This window comes from Siphateles boraxobius, unplaced genomic scaffold (assembly GCF_051911475.1).
Source record: "Siphateles boraxobius isolate OS27281-9 unplaced genomic scaffold, OSU_SipBor_1 20, whole genome shotgun sequence".
Classification (NCBI taxonomy): domain Eukaryota; kingdom Metazoa; phylum Chordata; class Actinopteri; order Cypriniformes; family Leuciscidae; genus Siphateles; species Siphateles boraxobius.
In genome coordinates, this window is record NW_027508811.1 from 10,783,552 (window position 1) to 10,807,879 (window position 24,328).

The following is a 24,328-nucleotide window of genomic DNA, read 5'->3' on the forward strand; positions in this document are numbered from 1 at the left end:
CGTTGCACTTCGTTGATGTAGTACAATGAAAATCGAACTATAAAAACACGCACATATTATTGCCCTGTCAAGCTTCATTAGGCAATAAAGAGAAACATAAAATATCTACTGTTTGCACACAATTGCCTCTTAAAGCACAATGAGTGCAGCTTTGACACATCTGAAGATGTCTTGATGTCTTTTTTTTATCCACAGGGACTCCTGACCTAATCGTTACACCCTTCATTTATCAAGAAAGAAATCAATAGAATAAACAAAATTGGTTCATGGCGAGGTTTTGGAGCTGTAGTGCTGCTAAGACTGAAAAGGATTTTATGCATCCAATAAAAGGGATACGTACAAGCAGAAGAAAAATCAATAAAACGTAATTATGGCCCACTGGACCTGGGAACGGCTGGAAACTGATCTGTCACCAAGGCCTTCAAGAGACTGATTACAGAAAGCTAATTTTATAATAGCTGGAATGAGTTTAGATGCAAGTGGGGAGGACAGCAGTCTGTCGCCAAAACACGAACTGACAATTAAATCAGGGCCATACAGTTATCAGCTTGATCGATTTTTCTATATTGATTTGCATTCTATAAACCAACGCATTGCATGCATGTTTATAGCCTGTTTTAAGTATTTATTTATATATATATATATAAATAAATATATAAACACACACACACACACTGAACAACGCAACACTTAAACACAATACTTTTGTTTTTGCCCCCATTTTTCATGAGCTGAACTCAAAGATTTAAGGCTTTTTATATGTACACAAAAGGCCTATTTCTCTCAAATATTCACCTCCAAGATAGTCAGAGAACAGCCACCCGGACAGCAGCTGCAACAATCGATTTGCATAACCAAAGAATTTCGGCACAAACTGTCAGAAACCGTCTCGGGGAAGCTCATCTGCATGCTCGTCATCCTCATCGGAGTCTCGACCTGACTGCAGTTCATCATCATCAACGACTTGAGTGGAAAAATGCTCACATTTGATGGCGTCTGGCACTTTGGAGAGGTTTTCTCTTCACGGATGAATCCCGGCTTTTACTGTACAGGGCAGATGGCAGACAGAGTGTATGGCGTCGTGTGGGTGAGCGGTTTGCTGATGTCAACGTTGTGGATCGAGGGGCCCATGGTGGCGGTGGGGTTATGGTATGGGCAGGCGTATGTTGGACAACGAACACAGGTGCATTTAATTGATGGCATTTTGAATGCACAGAGATACTGTGACGAGATCCTTAGGCCCATTGTTGTGCCATTCATTTACGACCATCAGCATGATAATGCACGGCCTCATGTTGCAAGGATCTGTACACAATTCCTAGAAGCTGAAAACATCCCAGTTCTTGCATGGCCAGCATACTCACCGGACATGTCACCCATTGAACATGTTTGGGATGCTCTGGATCGGCGTATACGACGGTGTGTCCAAGGTCCTGCCAATATCCAGCAACTTCGCACAGCCATTGAAGAGTAGTGCACCAACATTCCACAGGCCACAATCGACAACCGGATCAACTCAATGCGAAGGAGATGTGTTGCACTGCGTGAGGCAAATGGTGGTCACACCAGATACTGACTGGCTTTCAAACCCCCCTGGACTCCCCAATACAGTACACCTGCACATTTTAGAGTGGCCTTTTATTGTGGCCACCCTAAGGCACACCTGTGCAATAATCATGCTGTCTAATCAGCATCTTGATATGCCACACCTGTGGTATATATGATCATATATAATGATCATTGTATATGTTGTTTCAAACATATATACACAGTCACACACACACATATACATGTATATATATATATATATATATATATATATATATATATATATATATGCGCAACACTGCTGGAATAAATAAAGCTGAGTAAATAGAATAAATAAAGCCTGTGAAATATCTCAATTAATGTTAGGGGTAGGTAAGATTTTTTAAAACATTTTGAAAAGTCTCTTATGCTGCTTTTAATCAACCATAGAGTAAAATAGTAATATTGTGAAATATTAATGCAATTTAAAATATTTTTTTATACATTTATTTTTTCCTGTGATGGAGAAGCTGAATTTTCAGCAGGCATTACTAGTCTTCAGTGTCACGTGATCCTTCATAAATCAATATGCTGATTTGGTGCTCAAGAAATATTTCTTATTGTTATAAAACGTTTGGTTCCATTATAAAGAAATAAGAAGAAACCCTAAAATGTACCATATTTGTCATTAGAAAAAATGTAATATACAAAACAAGGCTATCAGCATGGGCAGTCAAGCAAGAGCCATTCAAAACCGGAGACAGCATTACAGAAATTGCATTTCATAGTGCACCGATGGAAAAAAGCAAATCATACAGGAAACAATCTTACAGCATGAATGGTCTGATCTGAAGAGATCAGCCATCTTACAGACCAGCAGCTTTACTGGAAAGAAACCCAATCACCAGCATTCAATGAATGGGTCTACACAAAGGGCCACAGTACTAGAGTTGTGTTTGGCAAAAGATGGAGAGATGATGAAAGATGTATAAAAGATTGATATTAAGCAAGATACAAAGAATAATTGTGGTAACTTGCATTAAAGAATCAGGAAACTCCTGTGTGTGTGTAGGCCGTTATAAGAGGAGTCATTCAAACACCACAAGAGAGTATCCTTGACCATATAAGGATTTCCGTGTCTGCCTACCCCCACAATGCAAATGACTGTAAATGGCTCTTCGCACATTAGTCAGCGCTGTGTTTCTTGGTTTTCAGGGTTGTAGTCTCCCACAGGAAAGTGCTGACGTTGATTCTCCAGGAAACCCTCCTCTAGTGTAATTGGGGCTGGGCCAGACTTGTAAGGGCAAGTTGCTTTATGGGATCTCCCATGACATCTCCAATGTTTTTCCTCACATCAGAGATCTGTTATTAATCTTTATTTGGCTCCAATTGCCAACGCTAGCAAAACGGTGTAAGCATGATATGGCAAAATCAACCGTTCTGTCTTATACTGTCTCGGTGGCTTTTACTGAGGTAGTGAAAAATAGAAAATGTTCAAAGAATACTCAAACTCATTACTATTCTCATTAGGTTAATGTTTTCCTCATAGCTTGCAAGCAACCCATCAGCAACCAACCATAATACTCTTTCTTGTTTGATTTTACACAAGCTGTAGCATCACACTCCCTTTCCCTCATGAAAAAAACCCTGCTTAAACCAGCCTAAACTGGTTTCTTGGTCTTAGCTGGTCTCCTAGTCTGATATTGTGCCTCCACTACACTGCTGTCAATGTAATAGTTGAAAATCCATTTGTCCTTCGTGTCAAGGTGATGATACACAGGGCAACTTTTTGAGCAATGTTGCTGGGCAATCTTGCCGAGCGATTGTTGCTTGGGCACATTCTCATTGAAAATGGGCAATATATTTCTATCTGGATAATTTAGATCGGTCGTGGGCCCTGTGTCTCATCTGGTTGCCCGTTGACGGCAACATTGCCCAGCAACATTGCTCAAAAAGTTGCCCTGTGTATCATGACCTTCAGAGGTAGCGCAAGCGTGTAGATTACGTCATAAATAGAACGAGGCATCAATTTACTGTAGGGGATTTGGGGACTTTACTGTCGAGGTGGTGATTTTGTACAAATTCATACTATGTGATTCATATGGAAACGTTCGAAGAATAAAAAAAGCAAGCATGAAGGTCCACCTCTACATCTAACCATCAGTGGGGCGCAAGTAGAATTCTATTAGTCACAAACTGTCATGAGAATGTGCCTAATAAAACATTTAAAAAACTGAAACTACTGAACAAAAAGTAAAAATGGAAAATCAGTGGCAAATATGCTGAGACATGAAAGCGAACGCCAATAGATATTTTGCTCTGCTCGGACTGAGAACATCCAAATAAATAACATTAAAGAATGATGAGGAAGTGCCACTGGCCTCAATATAAAAAATTGAAAATGGTCAACGTTTCACCTGAGTGTGTTCACCTTTAACCCCTCAGAACAACAGAAAGCAGATGCCTTCTGATGGAGTCACAGACAAAAGATCTAAGAGAACTCAATAATGTAACCTTTATCAACAATAAAAAACATGTACAGATGCTGGAGTGAATCATGGGTGAAATTCTGACCTTAACCGTAATAGCAAACAAACAAACTAATAGACAAAAAAAAAAGACAAAAAAACAGATGAACAATGAAATGTATGAAAATATTTTACAAAACTAGAGTTTCCATTTGAAATACATTCTCATGAGGCTGATTTTGAGTCTGGTTTCTTGACAACAGAACAATTCTGACAGAATTAGTGATGCTTCTGTTCTGCATGGCAGATGGTGTTAGAGACAGTAAGTGCAGAGGGCGTCAAATCAAATTTCCTAAACATTTAGATAGGAGCACTATTAGAACGTCTCATGGAGATTTTTGCGTATCACTATGCGTCTGACACAAAGACGATTAAACTGTTGTGCTAAAGCATAGGCCAAGTTTCAATAAACTGATACCCAAATGTTCTTTTAGACTGGTCTTGCAAGTTTCCAATGTCAAAATTCATTTGGTTCTATCACATCAGAGAATTCTCCTGCATTCCGTTCCTTCTTTATGACATCACACGTTTCTTCGGCTCTACTTTGCATCTCCGAAACCACATTCAAGAGTTCAGGAGAGGTAAAGGAGAAGTCACGGAACTCATCCTGATTGATGGATGGGATGATGTCATCATCAATGGGTGTAAGAGTAGGATCCTCTTGAGTGAAGTCTGGATCAAAATTATTCACATCTTCTGCAGTTTTCTGGGGATTTTAGATTTTAAAATCTAAAATTATAAATCTGCATTTACTTTTATAGTACATTATAATTACTAATTTTTCACTCACAATTCTGGGTTTGAAAGGAGGGTCAAGCTCTCGCCGGTTCAGTTTGTCCCAGTCAATGCCAGTAAAAAATGGGTGACTGGTTACAGCAGTCTCTCCACCCTCTGTAGCCACACAACCCAGACGGCGGGATGGATTCTTTGTCAGAAACTGAGCAAAATAAAACCAAAAAATTGTCATCATGCATGTGTCTCTAAAACATGCATATACTTTAAATGTGAAAGCCAATACACACCAGATACTGTATATTTCAGTTTAGGTTCCAAAAAACAAAATCACTAGTAAAAAGAAAAAGAGAATGTGCCTAAAGCTATTGAATGTTGTGAATCCTATCAAATCTCCAAAGTAGACTCATCTCCTACGAGAACTTGTATATAACAACACACAATCACTTGTGGGAGGTTGTTTCGAGAGAATCAATGTGTGCTATCAAATATAACCAAATCAGATTAAATCAAATCAAATCCGGGCCTAATTCTATGGTCGTCTAACACACATACACACACAAACACTTCAGGTAAATCTGACACCCATTAGGAAGTAGAGCTGGGTACCATACGTCATCGACTCTAAACAATGTTGTTCAGAGGGATCATCGAGCAAAAACACCATAGAAAAAAACAAACAATATAGCCGATATTAAAATTCTATACTATTTTGTCTAAATTACTAAAATGTGAATTGAGGCATTATGCGCATTAAAAAAATGGTTCATTTTGATTTACCAAAAATTACGTTTAAAGGCATTACTAAGTTATTAGGGTTTTTAAGATTAACTTTTGGTGAGTGTTAGATGATAGCAAAGAAAATCTCAATATAAAAATATAGGGAAAATTAGCATGCATAATTTAATATCCAATATCAGGTCGATACCGATTAAAATAAAGTAAATTATATACAATATAAATTAAAAAAAAAATATATATATATATTATATAAACCTATTATATTTACATATAAAAACCATGTGTTTTTCTGGGTCGTCTACATCAGATAACAGCACAGCAGTGCAACAGGACTGAAGTCTGCCATTCCAAAAATAGAACGCTTTTTAGCCACTCTATTGATCTATTCTCTGACTCTTGTAAGTCAATGTCATGTTGAATGACAGAGGTTTTCAGGATTTTTCATTCCAGTCAAATATTGTGACATTCTGCTGTAAAATTTCCAGATTCAACTGGGAATTTATTGGTCCTTCAATAATTCAAAAAATCATCCCCAGCAATACTACCGGTACTATGCTTCACAGTGAGAGCAAACACTATAGAGTGAGAGAAGGGGGGTCGTGTGCCTGTGTATATTTGATGTGAAGAGTCTTTATTTTTAGCTAGTCATGTGAGAGCAGTGGATTGTGGATCGAGGCTAAATATAGTTATGTAAGAGAGGGAAAGTGCATGAGGAACAGAGAGAGATCAGATGGGAGGTATTTACTGTTTACTGATGTTCATTGTTGCATGAACTGACAGATTAATTCACACCATATGCCCCCCACCAATCAGGACATTTAAGCAGACACTGCTCCGTTCAAGGCAATTCATGTCTGTATGACTCCAGGACTCTTAAGCGAACATTGAGCAGCTCACCCCTTTCAGTATGTCCACGGCATTTGTGCCGAGCCAGGACGCGTAGATGATCTCTTCGGTCAGGATGGACTCAAAAAGGTCATCCTCATTCTCTGCCTCAAAGGGGGCATGGCCAGATAGCATCTCATACAGAAGTACACCGAGAGCCCACCAATCAACCGACGGCCCGTACAGCATCTCCTGAAGGATCTATAGGACCATATGAAAATCACATTTAATACATTTACGACATCCTACCATCTCTTTCACTCTCTTTCTCTCGCACACAGACACCAATTAGAAGCATAAAGTTTATATCTTCAATACCTCTGAATTATATATTATACTATATTATACAACTCAATGCATTTAGGCAAGTAGACATAGTCTAGATGAATGAACATCAGAATAAGGAAGGTGATTTAAGTGACTTCGAACATGCCATGATTGTTGGTGCCAGACGGGCTGGTCTGAGTATTTCATAAACTGCTGATCTTTGGGGATTTTCATGCACAACCATCTCTAACATTTACAGAGAATGGTCTGAAAAGAGAAAATATCCATTTAGCGGCTGTTCTGTGGGTGATACTTGTTGATACCAAAGGTCAGAGGAGAATGGCCAGACTGGTTTGAGCTGATAGAAAGGCAACAGTAAATCAAATAACCACCAGTTACAACTGAGGTCTGCAGAAGAGCATCTCTGAGCGTACAGCACGTCAAACCTTGAAGCAGTTCACGAGAGCGCCACGACGCACGCGCGAGAACTGAGAAGATGACGCAGATGGATCTCGAAGTAGTGTTTAAAATGGTTCTAAAGTGTGCATTTCCTGGATGTCCGAATCGTGAGAAACCAACGAGAACACGTAAAGGTGCCTTACCAATGCCGCAAAATGAATGGCTTACCTCTTTCACACTTCCCCATCAAATGATCGTGAGCATAATCTTCTCAGTTCTTGCACACGCGTCGTGTCGCTCTCATGAACACACATCAGAGGCCCAAACAGAAGAAAATTAATAGTTGAATATAGGGATGGGATGGTATGAAAATTTCACATCACGATTATAGGGACCAAAATTATCGTGATTATCAATATTATCACTCACGGTTTTGTTAAAACAAGATGAAAGTTAAAAAATAACTGATGCTCACACTGAAAACATGTTTTATATTTGAGAATCAACAAAACAAATAAAACAAGCAGCTCTATGCACTTTTTAAAGTAAGATTCTATTCTGTGTCATTTCCTTCCTTATAATGATCGTCGTCAATAGCAACATATTATAACACAGCACGCACATCCATGTATCACTACGGACGCGCGCTCTCATTTCATTCAAATAAAACTTGTCATCTTGCGTCTCCGTTTTTGATTGTATTGAAAATGAAATCAGAGTTGATTTATTGTTTACAGAATTTGATAATATTGTTGAGATCATCTTGTCTGGACGAGTTTTGTAACGTACGCTGTACAAAATGGATTGAACAGGTAAGAATAGTAATTAATCTCTATTCAATATGTCCCCGTAATTATGTGGTAAGAAAAAATCGGCGTTATAAGTGTACAATGAAAATACATTATTATCTCTTAAATGTCACTCTTAATAGTCGTTTGAACTTGTTCGTTCGTCTTTGGCTCAAAGCCACTTATTGCTGCGAACTTTTCTTCGCGAAAGCTTCAAGTTTATTTCAAGTGAGTGAGATAAAATATTTAAACTCAAAACAACATTGTGTGCCCAATTATTTCCCAGACATAGTTTTAGTATTGAGATCAAAGTTAACTTGCCTTGTTCGCTACAACAGTGGATGATGGTCACACAGGACGACTCGGCAGATTTGAAGTGTTTACCCCCATCGCAGCGACTTTTTTTGTGCATGTTCTGCAGACAGAGTGACCATCCTCGATTAAGTTTCCCTCAGGATTTTTGTAAATGGCAAAATATGACCACACCTCAGATTTGGTCCTCTTAAAAGGCTGAAAAATCTCCCGAACACGGTCACCGCCTTCCGCCATTCCTTCTCGAATAAAAAATAAAATGAAAATAAAAACATGCGCGCTGCGCGCCTGGTCAGCCTGTTGCAGTGAGTTATTAAAATCGCGATAATCAAACACGGTTTTAATGATAATTGAATCTTAAACGATATTACTAACCGTCAGTACATTTTATCGTGGTTTATAGTGAATCCGGTAATCGTCCCATCCCAGTTGAATAAAGTCGTTATTTATTTTTGCGCACAAAAAGTATTCTCGTTGCTTGATAAGCTTAAGGTTGAGCCACTGTAGTCACTTGGACTATTTTAACAATGTCTTTACTAACTTTTCTGGGCTGGCAGATAAAATTATCTTGCAGCCTATGGAGGAGTGATCCAGCTATCAGATATCATCAAAAACATCTTAATTTGTGTTCCGAAGATGAAAGAAAGTCTTACGGTATTGGAACAACATAAGGGTGAGTAATTACTGACAGAATTTTCATTTTTGGACGAACTAAACCTTTAATAACATCAAAGCCAAAAATGGATCCATATTTGCGTTTCTGATTCTTAAAGTCATTCGGACACACTTCTGATTAAGCTAGAATTCTGTGATGCATAATTTTGTGTATATTTTAAACCGCCGTTGATTGCTTGATAGAATGTCATGGAGTGTTTGAATCACCTCTGGAGCAATGTAATCTGGAGTTCCACAGAAGGTACCCGTGACAACACCCTCAAACATTCCCTCCTTACACATGCCAAAATCAGCCAGCTTACAATGACCATCCTTATCCAGCAGAACATTATCCAACTTCAGATCCCTGAAATAATACATAAACACATATAACAATATGCCCAGATTCAGACCATTAAGGCAATGTATGTTAATATTTTTGTTTACTTGGTAAACCACTGCATGAAAATCACTTGGTAAATCACTTCCTTCTTAAAGATAAATTACAAATGGCATTTCATGTCAAAATAGTTATTTACCTCTCACATTCACATACATTCAAAATAATGATTATACTTTATCATAAATTCATATTCAGTCCATGGTAACTGCACGAACGCTGATATATTGCCATTTGCTTTGTAAAACAACTCATATTTTGGTCTCTGCTTCAGTTCTGGTGCTGTTTCCCAGTCAAAGCAGAAAAGCACTACATCTTTAAAGGTCCATGTGTATAAAGGTTTGTAATAATGGAAACGCAGAGGTAAAAATATGTCTCATAGTGGTAATGAACCTCAGAGGACACAGAAGTGGAATTTAAAAAGAAAGTGGAATTTCAGAGAATTCACAGAACAGAGAAAGGAAATTTCTGTCATTTGCTTACCATCATGCAGTTCCAAATTCATTCAAACTCTTTCTTCCATAGAACACAAAAGAAAAATGAATGTGATCAGGGACAGAGCTAGTTTGGAAAAGGGCTGCTTGAACTTTCAACTAAACTTTACCTTTTGTGTTCCACTGAAGAAAGTGTTTGGAACGTAATGACGGTGAGTAAAGATGTCCGAATTGTCAATTTGAATGAAATATCCTTATAATTTCTGCTTTGAGTGCATTTGTGTGTGTCTAACCTGTATATGATCCCCTTGCTGTGAAGGAAAATGAGAGCAGACGTAATCTCCGCTGTGTAGAATCGGGCTCTGTTCTCCTCAAACTTTCTGGATTTCTGAATATGAAACATCAGATCTCCTCCATTCACAAACTCCATTACAAAAAACAGACGGTCCTGTGAAAGGATTAAGAAATTAAGATTCAGCTATAATACAACAATAAACACTAGATTACCACCTACAACATCAGGAAATCCAGCTTCTTAGTTCAGTTTTTAAAGCAACCAGACGGTTAACCCAGTATGTCAGAGCCATTAGAAGATTCATGGGAGAGCAAGATGAAGCAGAAACATAAATGCTGTTGTTCAGCAAAGAAGACTGCAGGAAACACAGGATTTGGGGATTTAGAGGGTTGGAAGGTGATCCAAAATGAATAAACATAAGTTTGAATTGACAGCATGCTTGAGTTCAGCACGGCCTATCACACTCAGACCGCACACCCAGGGACCACCCACAGTCAGTTTACTGACCATATGATGCATGTTGCACACAAAACTGGAAAGCACTTGCGGAAAGCAATCATTTTCAGTTTGTGAGATAAGCAGTACGGTAAGATGTGAGAAGTTTTACTGCGAAACTGACCATATTTAGATATGACTTTAGCATGTACAGGATAATGATGATGACATAATCCAAAATATTAAAGGAAAATTTTCATTTTGTTTGTTACAGAAGAAAATTTTAAATGATGAAAAGGGCCATTTTTTCCCAAAATACTGGGACAAGGAGCCCACCAGGGTACATTTTTTCTGGATTGTTATTTAATTTTTGCAGAATACACTTCACATATTTTATTATTTCATATAACATGCTAAACCCTTTTTAAAGAAAATTAATTTTAAATAAAAAAAATTAATTCATATAATAATTATATAGTATACAATGATAAATTATTTAGACAATTTAGCTGAATTTCCAATTTTTCTTTTTTTTTATTCAATAAAAGTGTTAAGATTTCTATGTCAAGTGCAATATTAAAGGTAGATGGGTATTTACAGCTTTTGGACTAATTTCTTCTGTGTTTCTGTACAATTGTTCAGAGACCAGTGCTTTTCCATACCAATTTGTTAATGCGGTATGATCCATTTCAAATGTATCCTCCCCTAAATCACACATAAAGCCTTAAAGGGTTAATTCACCCAAAAATTAAAATTCTGTCATTAATAACTCACCCTCATGTCGTTTCAAACCCATAAGACTTTTGTTGCGCTTTTGTTTGCGCCATGCACACTCATGGCGTTTTGTAGAACGACATGAGTGTGAGTAATTAATGACAGAATTTTCATTTTTGGGTGAACTAAACCTTTAACTGACTGTGGTTGGCTGCTTTTCAGCAGTCAGACGTTTACTTCCTGTCTAAGTGAATATGCAAAGTGGACCAGATTTGGACTAGCAAAACGGCATGGCACATCCACTAATGACCAAACACAACACATTAACAAACACAGACGCACACAAACACTGTGAAACAGTCCCACACACCGCAGGCCCTCAAAGATCATCGATTTTTACAGCCAGATTGCATTGCTATCTTATTTAACCTGACCCCAGAGGGTCATGAGTGTGCTTTGTATGTCGCTCACGTGTGGAGGTTTATTAGATTGATTGTATGTGTCAGGGCTGTGAAGGAGCAGAGAAAAACCGGTTCATAAATTCCTTTAATCATTACAATTACACTGTACACACATCAGTAAGACCTTGAGGATGATCCTGTACATCCATGTTCACGTGAAATCTGCAGTAATAAATCCTGAGAGGTCATCATGTCAGATCTGTTCTACTGGAATGAACATGAAGTCTGTTTTTAAATCCTTTTGCAATCAGTGTGTGTGTGTGTGTGTGTCTCAAATTTATTTAAAACCTTGTGTACACTTAAGGTAGAGTAAGTAAATGCAACAATGCAACCAAATAATACAGTGTGTATAATATTTCAAGAGGGTCTGTATGATTGTAAAAGCTTTAAAAACTATGTTAGGGGATTCAGTGACCTCTGAATTATTCTACAGGCTTCAAGCAAAACTTGCAAGCAGATTATAGTGGAAATCTGTCCTCTCACACCACTCAAAAAGGGAAACTACACATACACAGAAAATGCAATGTAGAATGTAACCCAGATCAAAACAAATTGATGGCAATTGACCTGTGCTTAATCCTCTACTGCCACCTACCGATGATGTGGGAAACTGCATGCTCTTTTTACATATGAGTGTGTGTTCTCTCACCAGTGTCTGGAAGCAGCAGAAGAGCTGAGTGAGGTAAGGATGAGTGGAAGCGAGCGATAACACTCGTTTTTCTGTCATAGTGCACTCCACATCATCATCCTGCAGTATGATGTCCTTCTTCAAGACCTTCACTGCAAAAACTTGATTTGAATCGTTCAACCGGACCAGCATCACCTATTTAACACACCGCATAAACAGCATGACTTAAAAGCATGTTGGTTATCTTTCCTTTAAACTTTAAGGGTATATTCACTCTGAATTTTTGTCACAAAAACTAATTATTTTAAACAGCACCGTCCACTGAGGCATATTACACTGTTTAGGAGTAATTAGCACTGCAATGATCTAATGTTTTTTCAGAGCATATAATTTTTTTCTGTAAACTGGAAAAACTAAGAAATTAAAAAAATTATTTTTGGAGTAATATTGGCATATATTATTATATTATAGTTTATAAGCAGGTGAGTGACTTTAGCATGTAATTTATTTCGGATAAGGACAAAAAAAATTCACATTGGAATAATTTGTAACAAGAACACACAATCACACTGGAATCGTGTGAATACTTTGTGTAACAAATGGTCTGCAAACGTTGTGCTACATGAACTTGAGCACAGACCTTGCCGAAGCTGCCTTTTCCCAACACTTGCAGAAGCGTGAAGTTCGATATTCCCAGTTTCCAACTCTGCTCTTTTTTAGATTCCCCTCGATCTCCTCTCACACTCAACGTCCGGAACTGAGTGTCCATACCTGCGAGACCCTGAGAAAAGAGAGAACAGGTGATTTTTTTAATTATAGTCTTCATAAGATAATTACTTGTTCAGTGCTAGACATTTTATCTTTAACTATTATTCTGTTGATGGTCTTATGCTACTTCCCTTAATTTCTTTGTTTACTTCCTTAAAGTTTTAAGCCTATTTTCACTGCATGCAGCCATGTGAAATGCACTGTTACAGTAGGTGTGATGTCAATAAAGCACAATAAACTTAAATAGATAGATTCACACAGACAGACAGATCACAAATTTCACTTTCTAAAACATTGTTTGCACATGTGTGTATTTAACATACCATGGAGTTGCGTTTGGTCATTCCTCCTGGCTGAAGGCCCATTTCTGCCAGTTTATTGGCCAGTTCTACATTGTTGACTCCACAATTTGGTGCAACATTTCCCTTACAGCGGATATGGACGTTCATTTTACAAACTGCAGACGTAAAAACACAAAAAACTAGATGAGCATCACAAACAGTATGAATAAGACTGATGGATGGATTTCTGAGGAACAAGGGGTGGTGAAAAAAAAGGAGTACTTTTGCAGTGCAATCCTTGCCGTACGAGGCCCCACAGCAAAGAGCCACAGTGGTCACAGAAGGTAGGAACCTTATAATTGTGGATGTTGAACTTATGGGGAATGTTTATACTGAAACCCTGATTTGTCGGCTGTAATGAAAAGGAACAAATGCATAACATGATACATTTCAGCAATTCTTCTCCTGACTAGCAAGTGGAGAAATGGCATCTGTTTATCAGGACACAGCCAGTAGTAAAAAAAAAAAATTCAACATTATGTGTGTTTCTCTGTAATTCTACCAGTAAAATAAAAATAAAAAATGTCCCCTGAATCATCTTGAGAAAATACACACACACAAAAGGACCACATAAGTATTTTAGGGTTAGGGTTGCGTGTTACCTGTTCCTTGGCAGGTTTCTTCATGCGTGGACAAACCGTAACCACAAACTGATGGCATCGCTTATGCACCACACAGGTGCACACTAACACACAAGCACACAGCGGATTAGAACATGCATTACAATCAATACAAACACAGATAATATTAATTAATATAGAAACAGAGTGTCTACTCACCTTGACATTGGTAGCCCTGTTTTCCAAAAACACCCCTGGAACACGAAGAGAAAACACATTTGTGAAAAGTTTGTGCAGTCACTCACGTTAAGCATTCGTACACAAACTTCCCTGTAAAACACATTTTTAACATCATAAAGCCCATTTAAATTCTCTTTATCTAAATCTAATTATGTATATTTTGTATTATAATATAAATACTTTGTTTGCATAGAAAAGCCATACAAATAACTCATTTGTAGGAATATACACCTGCAGGATGTCTCTGTCATCCAGTGTGTTTGTTCATCAAATATTTTAGCTGATTTGATTATGAAAAGTAAAAGTGTAGCATTCTCAGGGGTATGCATTCTTAGCGTGTAAAATCATCCTGCAGAATTCCACAGATTTCCCCACTAAAGTCAGGAGCAGAAACACCACCAAAAATGCACAATTTCTCATTTAAATAATGCTGCTATTAAAATAAAATCTTACAATTTTAAAACTCACAAAAAAGTGTTAATTTAAAAAAAGATTGTGTAAAAAAAAAAATGTTTGTGCATGAACGTGTTAGTTGCACTACCATATAAATTCTTTGCAGTGGAAACAGAATGTTGGTTGCTTTAGGAAGGTCGACATGAACTTGTGCCCGTTAACTTGGTGAATTTTCCTTCGGACTGCCTGCTGCCGTTTTCGATTAAATTCCTTATAGGTACGTTCATTTCCTCCAGTGTCATCTAAACACAGAGATACAAAAAAAAAAAAACTTTTTTACTTCATGAATCATGATGCATGATCTTTTTTAGAACACGTAGGCATTTCCTGAAATGCCATGTAACATTCTTTTCAATAAGTGAGGGGTAAGAACGACAGATTACGGGCCCCCAGTTCACTGGTATTATTAGCTCTAGTCTCTTCTCTGCAGGCCTAACCACAGGCCTTTAAAAGGAAGCCAGCTTTACACCCTCCTCCACAGTGCACAGTGTGTGCAATTCACACATAGTGTACACTTTCATGCATAAGATGCTCTGACAGATGTCGATTTAAAATAACTGTGACTGAAGTTGGCTTTGTGTGTCTTAGAGCACCACTAACATGTGTTGACAAGTCTGGTAGCAGTTTAACAGTTAGTGAACCGATATCTCAACAGCAAGGGGAGGAAAGTAGGATTCCTTCCTTTAGTGAAGTGCGTGTGTGTGTGTGCGTATTCCCATTATCATGGCCTAGACAGTGCATTTCATCAAGAAGATTTTTATATTTTCCTTTTACTCCATCAGAGGCTATGTAACCAACCCTGTGTGTTCTCGGTACGCCTCTATCTTCCCGTCCAAACAAAGCCAGACTGACTGTCGAATCAATGTTTTTAAATGACACTCAGTAAAAGTTCTACTTCTGCATAGAGTAATTCAAAATAAAGAGAGACAGAGGAAGAAAGGAAGAGATTAAAATGAGAGATGAAAGACTTACCTTCTATAAATGAGCCTGTGAGAGTAACCAGGATGTAGACCTTGCCCTCAGGTTCAAGGTCAACCTGCAACAAAAAAACAGAAATTGATGTAATTACATTAAATATAACTTTAGATGTTGAATACTAAATAAGTTATTCTTATGCCGGGCGTACACCAAAGGATTTTCACAGTCCCAGACTAAAGACCGGCAGTCTTTAGGAATCTTACTGGAGTCTCGGCGTGCTCCCGTCGTCTCGATCGTTAAATGTGAGGTGATAATCTGCAGTCGGTGACCCGATTTATGCCAGTCTTTCTCTAGTCTTTCATATCAAACATGTTTGATATTATCGCAAGTCTTTAGTCTGAGACTAAAAACTCTGAACCCAAGTCTTTAGATGTGAGCTGATAATCTTATAAAGTCTTTTCTAAATCTTTCCAAAGTCTTTAGGTGTACAGAAAGCATTACATAAACTATTTTCGTTAAATTAGAATATCAAAATTAGAAATAACACAAGTGAAGGTATGCAGAGACAAAAATGTTACACTTCTAATTTAGATTCTTTAAAAAGGCTTTCTCACCAATTCATTTAGAATGTTGCAGTTATTTGTGACTGTAAGAGTAATTTCTAGACAAATAACTATTTATTAAAAAATGATATTCAAGGACTAGAAATTCCAAATACTTTATCACCTTTTAAGATTTTAATATTTTACACAATTTTCCCAAGCCTATTTCCACTTTTTCTAGCATTGAGGAATACCAAGAACTCACACTGATACACAGTGTCACACTTTTTTTACCCCACCAAAAATGTAAATGAGGTCAGGCAGAAGTGAAATATTAGAGCTGGACTTCAGTTACTGTAGAGAAAAAAAAAAAGAGAAAAGAGATAAACGGAAAGAAAACCCCAGAAATGGAAAGCGACAGCGAGAGGTAAGTGGGGCGTTCATGGGCCTGTGGTAAACTCTAGTCTGTAGAAAACCAATGTGTAGAACTGCATGTGATACAGAACTAAACCCAATGTGGTTTATTTTCTGGTTTTCATTTTATTTTTGCACCTGTCAGGCTAACCTATTTTATTGTAAATTTGCAAATAAAATAAGTAGGAAACATAAAATATTTTATAAAAGAAATTCTCTGAAAAATCTCACAGAACAATCTTCTTTCATAGAAAATTTAAACTGATTAAATGATGAAATCATCATTTTTTTAGCCTATTATTGAGCTCTTCGGAATTTTTAGCCAATCAGAAAAGCTCTTTACCCATTACTCATTTTGTGTGTTTCTGTTTGCAGACATCAGGTTCGCTGACGTCTTAGGAAGACTGTGTGGTTGAAGGGGTGGTGGTGGTCTAAATATGAATATGCTGTTACTTAGCAAAACAGCTGAAATAAAAACATATTTTAAAGAATATTGTGATACATACAGGTAGCCATAAAAAGTTCTGCTAAACACTTTCTTCTCAGTCTCTCTTTTACATTTATTTAGATGCACTTTTTTGAAAAAACAATTTTTGCTTTAGCAACTTTCATTTGAGTTCAAATGAATGATCTTTTCCCCACCACACACATACTTCCTTTCATTTGGTCAGAACTGAAAGCAGACAAATTCACACGGACTGTGTGGAAGGAGAGACTCTCTAAACTACACAACTTCCATTTTATACCATTTTTTTATGCTAGTTTCACTGACTGATAAAATTGCATAACAGAAACTGCTGGATTCCTAAAGGCAGTTCCCATATAAGCTAACACACACACACACACACAAACACACACTTGTGTGTGTAGTGTTTTGCACTGCAGGTTTCACTACATACCATTTGTCCCAAAAGCCTGAGGCTTTACACAAATACACACAGGAATAGGAGACTTAACCTTGGCGGCAAAAAAATAAATAAATCCCATAGCCCAGACAGAATGTAGTGGAGTATCATTAATTAGTGGAGGTTATGTGATCGTCAGCTGCAGAGGCCGTGTATCTGAGGATGATTGAACTTCATGTGGAACACAATAGATACTGCTCCTCACATACTAAAGTTCGAAAGTTTGGGGCTGGTAAAAGTCTCTTATGCTCACCAAGGCGGAATCTATGTGATCAGATACAGCAAAAACACCCTGATTTAGTGCTTAAGAAACATTTCTTATTATGATCAATATTGAAAACAGCTTTTTTGAGGATACAATTTTTTTGAGGACACCACAATTTTTTCAGGATTCTTTCAAAAATAGAAAGTTCAAAAGAACAGCGTTTATTTTCATTAGAAATCTTTTCTAACAATGTAAAAGTCTTTACTGACACTTCCGATCAATTTAATGAATCCTTACTGAATATAAGTAATAATTAATTTTAATGAAATCATACTGATGCCAAACTTTTGAATGGTAGCATACACTATCATTACTGTAAACTGCAATACTACCACATTTGGCCTGTTCAGTTGGTAGAAGTCAGATGTTTGTGAGTGAAAACATGAACACATTGTAGAGCTGCTTTATAGTAGAAAATGAACTTGTACTACTTCTGATGAAACGAGACACTGACACTGTTTTTCATGTTTAATACAGTAAAGCTGCTTGATTTTAAGCTATCTATTGTATAAAGTGATATAAATAAACATGACTACTGGAGTGCAGAGCTCGTGCAAACATATCCAAGATGCTATGATCAGATGCTTTTCTTATGCTTTTTCAAATGCTTGCGGCATTTATCAATCTTTTTGTGTGTTTGTTATTGAGAGAGGAAAGCGTGCAGCACATATTTACATACATATTCATCTAAACATCGCTCTCAGCAGTGTGTGCGCCGTCAGATGTTCGATAACAGTATATCACCCCTGAACGAAGAATGAAAAACGCCGTGACGCGAGTACATCTGGGCCTTTAAAATGACTTAAAATGATTTAAAGTAAGACAAAACAAATATAAAATATAAGCTAAAACAACTAAAAATTAAGATATTTATTAATATTTGGTTATATTTATTTTTCTAGTTATGCCAAGCTCTAAAATATTTTATTGAAAAAATTGTGGGAGTGGCAAAAGGTTGAGAGATCCACTGGATTACATGATATTTCAAGCAGTCACAATATCTAAAACATCTAAAAACTATTTTAAACATTTCTTTAACAAACAATTACATTTTATGCATAATGGTTTAAATTTCAAATTTGTCAGGACACGTAAAATCAAGACGATCGGCCATTCTAAAAATAATGTTCCTGTGCATATGCATTATGGGAAAAGAGAACTAACAGTACTTGGGTTGATTAATAAGGTTAGAAGAAGACTTTCACCACTTCTGCTGAGTGCAGGCAAGCCATGTTTAGCCTGGTCACTGAAATGCTGACACTAAGTGTTTTACAACTACTGTTTTCCTAGTGGCCTGCAGTAGTGTGGAGTTAACACGCTCAATAATATGAACTAGCTCTAAGGGTGGTGTGTAGACATGGAAACTGTAGCTGCAACCCTACGGAGAAACTGATCATTCAAATTGTATTGACTGTAACCACTGACACGCATCAGCATCGCTACATCAGTGTGTAGAACTGCAATGCATTGTCGGACATGGGTGTAAGTGTGAAGCCACATTTGATGGTGGATGATGATAACACTCAAAAGCTCTGCACGTCTGCTGTTCACAGAGGTAAAACAACAGCACAAAGCAAAAGAGACTAAACAAAGAAACAACACAACAGAATAGATTGACTGTTTGTGATTATATTGATGTGTATCTTTGTTTTGTCGTGCTCTGTTGTATTGCATGGTGTTCTTTTGCTTATACAAAAGAACACCATGATGCAATACAATGTAGCATGACAAAAAGATACACATCAGAATACAAGAGAACGAACAGTGTGAGGTTTCGGGGAAACCGAAGAGTGCTGCAACACCATCCATTTAACCAAATAGAAATGAGCTACAGTGGTGATATCACTATGGTATATATCACTAGAACTAGTTAGATCAGCAGATTCTCATGTCATTTAATAACACAAGCTTTTCATCTCATAAAACATTTGTAATAAACACCTAAAGTTAATTTAAAAAAAAAAAACATTTAAAAAAAGAAAGATCATAGCCACAGATAGAGAGGGCTGTAACGCTTTCTAATGTGGTCCAACTGTAGACACAAAGATTGCACAAAAACAATGTATATTGCTTATGTTTTATGTATTGCTGCTATATTTGTTTCTGTTTCCATTTTGTGTTTCAATTGCTGTTTTGAATTAAAATTCCTAATTGTTTACCATTTCATAGCATTCCTGCATCTCAAACAGTACAGCATGATGCTAATAATGCTGCCAAAGTCATGGGTTTGATTCCCAAGGAACACATGAACTGACAATGAACTATACCTTGAATGTAACGTAAAATACTTTGGTCTGCCAAATGTGTAAACTTATATGTAGCTACATTTTGAATCAAAATGTTTAAAATTAAATGAAAATTGTTAGGGTGATGGGTATGGCATAATATTTACATTGAACAAGTAAATTTGATTATCACAATGAATTAATGCATAGGCCTACATTTGAACATGTTTTCACATAGCGTTCCAAAAGACCAGGGCCCGTATTCATAAAGATTCTAAGAATCCTCTCAGAAAACTCTTAATTTAGCTTAAAATCTTTTACGTAGGAGTCTTAGCTTAAGAGCGATTCGGGACCGATCTGAGAGCAACTCAGCAACTTTTATCTTAGTGAGGAGGCAGGGCTGACCCCGTTGCTATGTATGACACAATCTTTTGAAGACTGTGATTGGTTGGTTGTCCAAGAAGGAAAAAAAGAGTGATTCTATGTATAGGGTCTATTCTAAGCCTTCACTTTGAAATTACATGCGTAATTTTCCTTATTTGACCATTCTCATACACACACACACACACACACACACACACACACACACACACATTATATATGTGTATTTAAATCCTTTTTTTTATTTGCCATACTGTTAATTTCCTATAAAGTATTTGATTGGATTAGAATGATAAAAATTGTTCCACTGTCTATTTAAGTGGTGGTTTGAATGTTGGTTTTAATGTAGCAAACATGGAATAAAAAACAACTGGACAGAGGAACAGTGTTTACTGTGAGCCCAGTTAGTGGATGAACACAAGGCCATCCTTAATGGAAAATTCAGGCCGGGTGTCACAGGACAGAAGCAGACGTGGGAGCTTATAGCGGTTAATAATAAATTATTCACGGTTCATTCCCCTGCTTCATTCCCCCTGCTTGTGCGGAAGCCTGCTATATTCATAAATGCAGTTTTTTGAGCCTGCAAGGTGGGAATGTCCAGTGTAAACAAAATGAACTGCGGCACAATAAGAGGTTCTGGAAGTGCTGTAATTGTTTGTGATCACTCTGCTTACAGAAGGTTGTGACAGAACCAAATCATCACTGCTGCGTTGAGGCATTTTCCCAGCTGCCAAATATCTTAATGTACAGTAGTGATTTAATTTCTGCCACTACACCATTCCTGCGCTGTGTCGGAGATGTTATTGTGTCTCTAATAAAATCGGTCACAAACATGTTCCCTGCACGATCTAATCTATAGTGTCTTATTAACTCACTGTCATCTATTGTCTGCAACACATTTCTTCTCCCTCTTCATCTTTCTGCCATTTTCTCCTCTGCTAAAGAAACTCTTAAGCCTCTTAAAATTCCTCGTCCGTGGTCCTAACAATTTTGACCTTAAGACCTCTTTTAAGGGTTAAAATGCTTTCTGAATTACTTTTTTCTTTACTAGGATTTTTTCTTTAATTTTAAGAGTAAACACCCACATTTCTAAAAATGTTCTTAGAATTTTGTCACTAGGAGCTACTCTTTGCATTAAGATTTTTTATGAATACGGGCCCTGGTTTGTACCCCATATTCTGATAATAAATTATTAGTACATTTCTAAACTTTCTTACTCATTTAGAGTAGGCAAATATGGGTATATTGTATCAAAATTAGAAACACATAGCATGAAAAAAAAAACAGTTACAGATGTTGAAATAAAATACAACACTCCCCAGTCATTTTGTATTCTAGTGTGCTGACAGTTTATGATACAACACTATAGTTTTTCTTATGTCTTTAGTGTGCAACTAAGTATAGATCAGTAGAGAAAAAAATATAAATATGAAGAGGTTTATTTTTTAGCATTATTAAGTGCATTCTTGCCTTATCAACATGCCCTTTTCTACACACACAATACCACCAGGTAGATCCATAGAATATCGCTCTGTCCCAACAGAGCAAACACTCTGTTGGTTCTGAACTTTTCTAAATACATAATTCAAAGTGTCAGATGTCCACACCATGCATGTGAAAATGTAGCAATTTAAAGCAAAGAAATGTCTCAGGTGAAGGAGAAACATACGATAAACATTCCTCACCCATCCTTCAAAAGATTCCTCTTTGTTCGTAGTCTTCATCAGATCATCAAACTGGATAGTGCAGTTGGCCACGAAGTCATCGTATCCGATCGGTGCGTCATGAAAAACGGCCAACTCTAATTGCTTGCCGTTGTTGACGTTAACGGAAAACTCCTCGTTATAAGTGGGCATGTTTGTTTTTTGCTTGGCGTGCGTCTGTCCGATCTTATACTCGTCCACTTTTACGATAATGTACGGGTCCAAGGTCTGGTTCGCCTTGTTGAACATCACTGCAAGTCGCATAGAGGTGGTCGTGGGCTTGAGGTCCACTGCCTCGCCGATGCGCAACTTCAGATACCCGTTAAACTTCATGATGTTCTCTGAACTGGAGCCTAGCCAATCTAAGCCTAACTGACTTAGTGAATGTTGGACATTGTATCACTTAAATGGGAACATGTAAATGCGCAAACGCACAATTAAAAGCCTCTGCATCTGAAACAAGACGCTGTTTGAAACACCTGCTTTGCGGAAGGACTGAAGCGAGTGGGCAGAATAGGGAAGTGAAGGAGTTTACGCATGATTAAGCGTCTCCCTCAGGGGATTCAACCCTTCAATCATAACAATAACTGTTTCTTTCTAGCTCTCTCTCTTCAAACCAAACTGTTTTATCCGTTACTCGAGGCTTTGTAAAGTTCTACTCGCCACTATCACAATCCGTCCATATTTGCTGAAGTTTGAACTTAAACCCGTGTGAGATAAGAGCGGCCTCTAGCTACTTAAACGTTCTCTGGGTCTATTTTAAGCAGACAGACTGAGCGATAGGGTGTTGCAGAGAAACGATAGATATTATCTTTAAACGAAGCCACGGGTGCACCATCTTTGAAGTACCTGCATGTGGAAATATGTTGATAAGGAAAACACACCTGTTTCTATTGTGAGCGTGTGGAAACTGGAAACATCCGCCACCTTTCGGCAGGTTTTTCTCATGTAGATTTATGCAAGAACGGACGCGCGCACCTAGTGGTTCCGTAAAGGATTAACGGTCAAAGGGATTAAATTTGTTATTTTATATTAAATAGCCTTATTAATCATTATTTATTTGCAAATGACATTAGAAGATATTGTAAATAAACACATGAATAAATATATAAAGTCAATTGTATATTAAATTAAAACAATTATTTGATCTCAAGGGTAGGCTATAAATATTGTATCTTTTAGGAGTTAGGCTCACAAAATAGTTTGAAACATCATGAACATCATCCCATTTTTATCAATAAATAATTAAATTAGTAAACAAATTAATTAATTAATTCTAGCTATATAAACAGAATAGGCAATCATAGTAGGCTATTAAATGTAATTGGCCTCTATTTGTATTTACAAGTCAAATGTCTGGATACACTTGACTGCATTTACAGAATGTTTCTCATGCATGATTTTGAAAACCTTTGTTGTGAAGGCTAAAATGCTAGATATACAGGTTAGGCTTATTATTAGGCTACAGCATGTTGTATAATGAATATGAATTGTCTACGTGAACAAAATGGGTTGAGTGTATTTGTGGGCTCTTATTTAGTTGGCCCAGGTCTATAAAGTCTATTAAAGGGATAGTTCAGCCAAAAATGTTGTAATTACTTGCTCACCCTCAAGTTGTTCCAAACCTGTATGAGTTTCCTCTTCTGTTGAACACAAAATATATTTTGAAGAATGTTGCTAACCAGACCAATCACACTATGCCATCAACATGGCAGTTGATGGCACCCATTGACTTCCATATAGGAAACAAAATACTGTGGAAGCCAATGGGTGCCGTCTACTGTCTGGTTATCAACATTCTTAAACGATGACAACATTTTTCGTATTTGGGTGAACTATCATTTTATGTATAAATCTCTTTTCCAGCTGGTGTAAATTTAAAGAGAAAACTCCAAACACTCTCCGCTCTGTCCAGTGTCTGCTGTCTGAGAACAGAGAAGTGAAGAATAAGGGTTCATCTCAGGCTGTCACCTTCAGTGATGAAGAGGTTAATGGGAAGCTGAGGTCTGGTGGATCCACTCTGGTGATCCTGGTGTAGCACCAGAAATATCCAGCAGGAGACACTCATACTCAAGTATTCAACCATCAGGCCTACCTGTATTTCACAAACAAATATGCTCAGTTTCTTTACAGCTTCATAGTGTTACCAATAAGTTAAGTTGTCCTCTGACTTTGTTGTTCCAGCTGTCATGCCCTTACATATCAGCATCTCTCTCTAGAGAGTTTTGTGTGGAATGAACCAGTATTAAAACAGGTATTCAGCACCAAATCACCTTTAATGGTCTAGCCCCCTCCTGAGTCTTCATTAAAGAACTGCCCTTTTTACCCAGAGCGCAGTGTGGGAGAGTTTAAACTAAGGTCATTATGAAGAACAGAACTGTTCTGGGCTGTGTTTCTCAAAAGCATCGTAAGC

At 37.3% G+C, this 24,328-nt stretch overlaps 1 protein-coding gene across 1 annotated transcript; it reads right to left on the reverse strand.

Annotated features, from left to right (window-relative positions):
• Window positions 1-4,019: 4,019 nt before the first annotated feature.
• Window positions 4,020-22,850, reverse strand: prkcha (protein kinase C, eta, a). Its single transcript, XM_077236691.1, has 14 exons — window positions 21,898-22,850; window positions 15,535-15,598; window positions 14,651-14,804; window positions 14,089-14,123; window positions 13,912-13,994; window positions 13,532-13,661; window positions 13,292-13,425; window positions 12,841-12,981; window positions 12,222-12,395; window positions 9,961-10,115; window positions 9,062-9,200; window positions 6,426-6,614; window positions 4,846-4,992; window positions 4,020-4,761 (listed from the first exon to the last, which is right to left on the reverse strand). The coding sequence occupies exons 1-14, from the start codon at window positions 22,246-22,248 to the stop codon at window positions 4,513-4,515; spliced, it is 2,145 nt and encodes a 714-aa protein (XP_077092806.1). The 5' UTR covers window positions 22,249-22,850; the 3' UTR covers window positions 4,020-4,512.
• Between the last annotated feature and the right edge of the window lie 1,478 nt (window positions 22,851-24,328).